General features: G+C 58.4%; 1 protein-coding gene across 1 annotated transcript; it reads right to left on the reverse strand.

Annotated features, from left to right (window-relative positions):
• Positions 1-1,791: 1,791 nt before the first annotated feature.
• Positions 1,792-4,511, reverse strand: LOC141736392 (uncharacterized). Its single transcript, XM_074570485.1, has 2 exons — positions 3,792-4,511; positions 1,792-2,397 (listed from the first exon to the last, which is right to left on the reverse strand). Exons 1-2 carry the CDS (start codon positions 4,407-4,409, stop codon positions 2,134-2,136), a joined length of 882 nt encoding a protein of 293 aa, XP_074426586.1. The 5' UTR covers positions 4,410-4,511; the 3' UTR covers positions 1,792-2,133.
• Between the last annotated feature and the right edge of the window lie 577 nt (positions 4,512-5,088).

Genomic DNA, 5,088 nt, shown 5'->3' on the forward strand with positions numbered 1-5,088 from the left:
TTATTGCTGTTAGCAGTGCTGTTTGTTAGCAGTGCTGTTTGTTAGCATTATTGCTGTTATTATAGTTGTTAGTATTTTTGTTATTACAGTTGTTATTATTGTTGTTTCATAAGCCGTAAGGGAGATACTAAAAATTTTAAATAGAATTCCAGTTCGTGGAGAAACCGACTTTTTAAAAATAAGAATACTGGTCTAACTAGGGTTGGAAGTGTGGATTATTAGACCCTTACTTTTCTGTAAAGAGAGTGGTCAGGTTCTAGCCTTGCCCTATCTCTATGTCTGGTCCTGGCTCCATGCCAGTTCCATCAGGCATAGGATGCAGGCTCTTGACTGCTGTTGTTCCCAGTGCTGTCCTTGGCTATCTTATGGCTATCCTGTGCGCTAAGACAGAATACGGCACAATTTCATAAGGTGTTATGACCGCACATTCTAATTTTATGTATTTTCTACTTAAAGATATGTATAAAATATATATTCTAGGCGTTCTTATAATAAACAAGCATGAACATAGACTAAATATAATGTGAGGCTTTGTACATATTTTATATGCATATAATGTAGTTATAATTAAACATAAGCATATAAAAATAATTCATAAGCAAATACGTAGGCTTTATACATAATCATAATGTTTTTATATGTACGCATATTATACATATTTTAATATAGGTGTTACATAGATGTTTAACGCACATAAACGGCATAACTACATATTAATAGCGTGCCAACTTATGCAAAGTAATTATAAAGCACGCTTTGTATGAAACTGTGTTGTGATAAATTACGTCATCCAATAGGTTATATAAAAGCATATATATTATTTTTAATGCCTATGTATGAAATAACTAGGAGTTGGACACTCGGTAGGAATGCAACACGAAGAGAACCTTTTTCTCCCCTGTAATTGTCTAGAGGCAGCTCTGCAGCGCGCCCAGGATTCGCTCTGGGGAAGTGTACGAGCGTTCTCCCGCTGCCCCGCCATCCTTCCCCTTCTCTGTCCTCAACGGGCGGGACGAGCGAGCACTGCCCGGCGTAGGGTCCGAGAGGGAGGCAAGGTCTCCCAGCTTCCCCGCGCCGGGGCGGCCAGTGAAAGATGGATCATCACCTCCCAGGTAATTAATCTACCCTCCGCCCCCGCTCCTCCTCCAGCAGCACGGTCGTTACAGCCACTTCTTATTACAGCGGCTTGTTTGCTTCTTTACCAAACGCACCACCCTTCCAGCAGCTTGGGGAACCCTGGGGCCAAGCTCGGACGTACGGTTTTTACTTTTTTAGTTCCACGCCGCCTTCGTTTTGCAACCGTCATGATTTCTTCAAAATCCTGTTAAACTCGCAGTAACTCAGGGAAGGTCACCTGCAAGTTGGTAAAACACCTATCACTTCAAGCGAGGGCGGTATCGGGCTTGCAGAGACACAATTCGCTCTTTATTTTCTCCTTCCAGGTCCCATGTTTACAACATTCATGAGAAGAACCACGGATGCGCCCCGGGCCCATGCACAGACATGCACAGCACCGTACGTAGTTGTACGAAGGTATTTGCCAAAGCCGCAATGGCATCAGGAAGCCTCAATTCCCCGCTGTCCCGGCCGGTGTTGCTAGGGTGAGGCAGAGATCGGCTCCGGCGCCCCTTGAGTCCGATCTAGCCGGAGCCTCCAACCAAATGGGGGACAGCCGGCTCGGCACCGGGAGAGCCCGGAGCCTCCTCCGTCCCCTTCAGACGGGGAGGGCTGGGAAGCGCGAGCGGGGGGACCCGGGGAGGAGGGTAAACAGAAAGCCCAGACGCCGTCCTGTCAAAACACGAAGGGTTTATTTGTTTATTGTGCCATTTCTGCGCGGGGGTTTTCCTTCATATTTATTTCTCTTCACAGTGTTTGGACTCTCGTGTGGAAAAAAAAAAACAAAACGGGGGGGTGGAAGTGGGACAGAACGTGGAGGGGCGTGCAATTTCAAGTGCAGGATAACATACAGAAACGTGCAAAATACAGCGTACAAAACCATGCGTATCCCACCGGTCCTTCATGCATCCGAGCAGGGAGAGGCGACCCCGGGGACTATTCACAACACGTGAGTGCTGCTCGACTTCGCGTCTACCGAGGCAATAAATTAGGGGAGGGGGGCGGCCCCGGAGGAGGCTAGGCGCGGGGCGGCGGATGTCGCAGGTACCGGGCCACCGGTCCGTGCGGGCCCCCCGACGCCACGTCGAGGGGGAGGCGGCCGCGGCCGTCGGGCAGGTCGAGGCGGGCCCCGGCGCGGTGCAGGGCCGCCAGCGTCTCCAGGAAGCCGGCGCGGGCCGCGTCGTGGGCCGGGAGGCAGCCGGTGCGCGGGTCGGGGCGGTTGGGGTCGCCTCCGCGCTGCAGCAGCAGCTCGGCCACCCGCGGGCTGCCCAGCATCATCACCTGCGGGGAGAGACAGCGTCAGCGCCGCCCAAGCACCGCCCGGGATCTCTCGTTCGGCCCTGCGGGAGCGGGGGATCGCCCGCGGAAAGGAGAGGAGGTGGGTCAGAGGGGTGCGGGACCCCCGTCGGGAACGGGGGAGTGCGGGACTGGACCGCGCCGGAGCTGCTCCGCGACAGAAGCCGGCAGCGGGGCAGAGGGACCGGGGGAAGGGGCTCGCCCTTCTCCCGCCGCACCCCCGCGCAGGAGCCGAGGGCAAGTCCCGGGCCGCTTTGCAACGGCCAGCGCGGAGCCGTGCCGGTGGAGCGGCTCCCGGGGGGCTGCCGCCGTCCCGCTCTCACCGGGGACGCTTTTCCAGGGGGTCCTTAACAAAGGGACGCTCGTGTGCACGGAAACTACCCTCCCCACAGTGCGGCGCCCGCGCTTCCCTTGCCCCCCGGAGAGACTGAAAAACGCACTTTTAGCCCGACTTCCCTGCACAGTGCAGCACTAAAATGCCCGGGAGCCCTCCCCCTTCGGCTCGCCGTTTTCTAACCTGCGTTCCCCCCCGCGCACCCGGCAGTGCGTTCAGCGCATGGGCTAAATCCCTGCTGCGCCAAGGTGCGCAGGAAAAAAAACATGTCGGAGGACGGCAACAGATACGTGTTTCGAGTGAAATGCAACACCGACATTTTGTAGGAGAGAGTTTCGGAAGGACTGGCCTTAAAACTTAAATATAGCTTCTCAGATTATTCCAGTTTCGTTTTATTTCGAAAATCTAAGAAGAAGCTGGCTATAACTACCTCGGAAATTACTCGGCTTTATAAATCTAGTACGTACGACTCCACCGGGCACTACATCTATCTACCACTTCACGCGACTGTAAAATGTGGGCGGACTGAGCCCCAGGGGGACTTCTAGCTCTGTACCTGCAGGGTCTGCTGGGCAAGGCTACCGCACGCGGATTATTTCCACTCGTAAGGGTCAGTGAATATGTCGTGAGAATCGGGGAATATACTTTTTTCATGGGAAAGGAAAGGACAAATAGTAATAGACGTAGACAGAAGAAGACGAGGCACGACGAAAGGGTAATTCTTGCTGAAAAGGCGACTCCTTACTTTTTATTGCACGTTTATTGCGAGATGAGCATTAAAGTTCTCGGTTTTGAGTCATCCTATCTCAGTTGGTTAAAATAAAGTCAAGGGTTGCTAAGACTAAAACCTCTCTGTTGCGGCCGTCGCAGACTTTCTCCTTTCCAGAAAGGCGACAGGAACCGCCGCTCAAGCAACAGCCGAGCCCAGCCGTCGGGGGGCGGCCGTCGCCGGAGGCTGCCCCGGCGCTGCCGCCGCCGCTCCTCGGACGCGGAGGGGCCGCTGCCCCCCCACCGCCGCCCGCACCCCCCTCCCGGACCTCCCTACCTGGATGGGGGTCCGGCCGTAGGAGTTGACGGCGTTGGGGTCCGCCCCGCCGTCCAGCAGCTCCCTCAGGCGCTGCAGGTCGCCGCGGGCGGCGGCGTTGGCCAGCTCGTCCGCCGCCGTGCTGCCCGCCCGCCGCGCCATGCCCCGGCCCGCCCCGGCCTCACGCACGCCGGCGGCCGGGCTCCGCGGAGCGCTGCAGCCGCTGCTCGGGGCTGGGGGCGATGGCGGCCCGCGCGGGGGGCCCGGCCCATGGGAGCGCCCGGCGCCGCCGCTCCGCGCACCCGGCAGCCCGGGGCAGCGCGACCCGGCCCGGCCCCGGCCCCGGCCCGGAGGTCGCTGCGCGGTGCCGCCGCCGGGGCCGCCTCCGCCTGCCGAGGACGCGGCGGAGCCTCCCGCCGCTTTTTTTCTCCCCACAGCCGGTGCCGCTCCGCCCCGGCCCGCCCCGGCCCGGCCCCGCGGGACCCGTCTCGTCCCTGAGCCCGTGTCACCGTCACCGCGGCGGAGCGGAGCCCAGGGGCCGGCCCCCGACCTTGCCCCGGCGGGGCGGAGCGCCCTGCGCTGCCCTCGCAGGGCCGGGAGGGCCGGGCTCCCGGGCGGGCGTCGGGGCGGTCTCTCCATTTTATGTTTTTTTTTTTTTACTTTTTTTTTTTTTTTAATAAAAAAAGAAGCACCGGGTCAAGACTTTGAACCTTTCCTCCAAACAAAGGCGGCGCAGGACGGGCGAGGTCTCCTTCGGCATGACAAGGCGCTGGCGGGGACCCAGCGCCGGGGAAGAGCGGCGGCGGGGGGGGCGGTGGGAAGCGGCGGGGCGGGGCGGGGCGGGGCGGGGCGGGGCGGGGGGGCGCGGGGCGGTGGCAGCACCACGGACAGCTCCTCCCCCCCGCCGCTGCGGGCCCGCGCCCGGCCGCCCCTCGCGTCGACCACCGGCTTTTGTCATCCACCGCTCCCGCGGGGCCGCGGGGGGGAACCCCCTGGGTGACAGGAAAAATATCCTCTGCGGAACCCACCGAGTCACCCACCAAGCGCGGAGCTAAAGGTTTTTTGGGCCGTGCCGGCGCACGGTGCTGTGCGGGGGGACAGAGGAAGTAAGAATTGTTCATTCAGAGCTCCTCGCTTTTTTTCTTCATTCAGGTAGGCTGCACAACGCTGCTTCTTGAGGCTCACAAGCGCCCTTGCTTCTTTCACTGTGAAGTGTCATGGAAGTGACCTGTTTCCTCACTGTAGCACATGGACACAACCTTTGATACATGGGATCTATGAGATACATGGGATCTTTTGCTCATTCTCTTGGGAAGTC

The sequence above is a fragment of the Larus michahellis genome, chromosome Z (assembly GCF_964199755.1).
Source record: "Larus michahellis chromosome Z, bLarMic1.1, whole genome shotgun sequence".
NCBI classification, from domain to species: Eukaryota; Metazoa; Chordata; class Aves; order Charadriiformes; family Laridae; genus Larus; species Larus michahellis.

Coding starts and splice junctions, on each gene's coding strand:
- LOC141736392 (XM_074570485.1), bottom strand. CDS start 4,409: ATGGAGAGACCGCCCCGACGCCCGCCCGGGAGCCCGGCCCTCCCGGCC. Junction 2,398..3,791: donor ACGGCCGGACCCCCATCCAG/GTAGGGAGGTCC, acceptor CTCTCCCCGCAG/GTGATGATGCTGGGCAGCCC.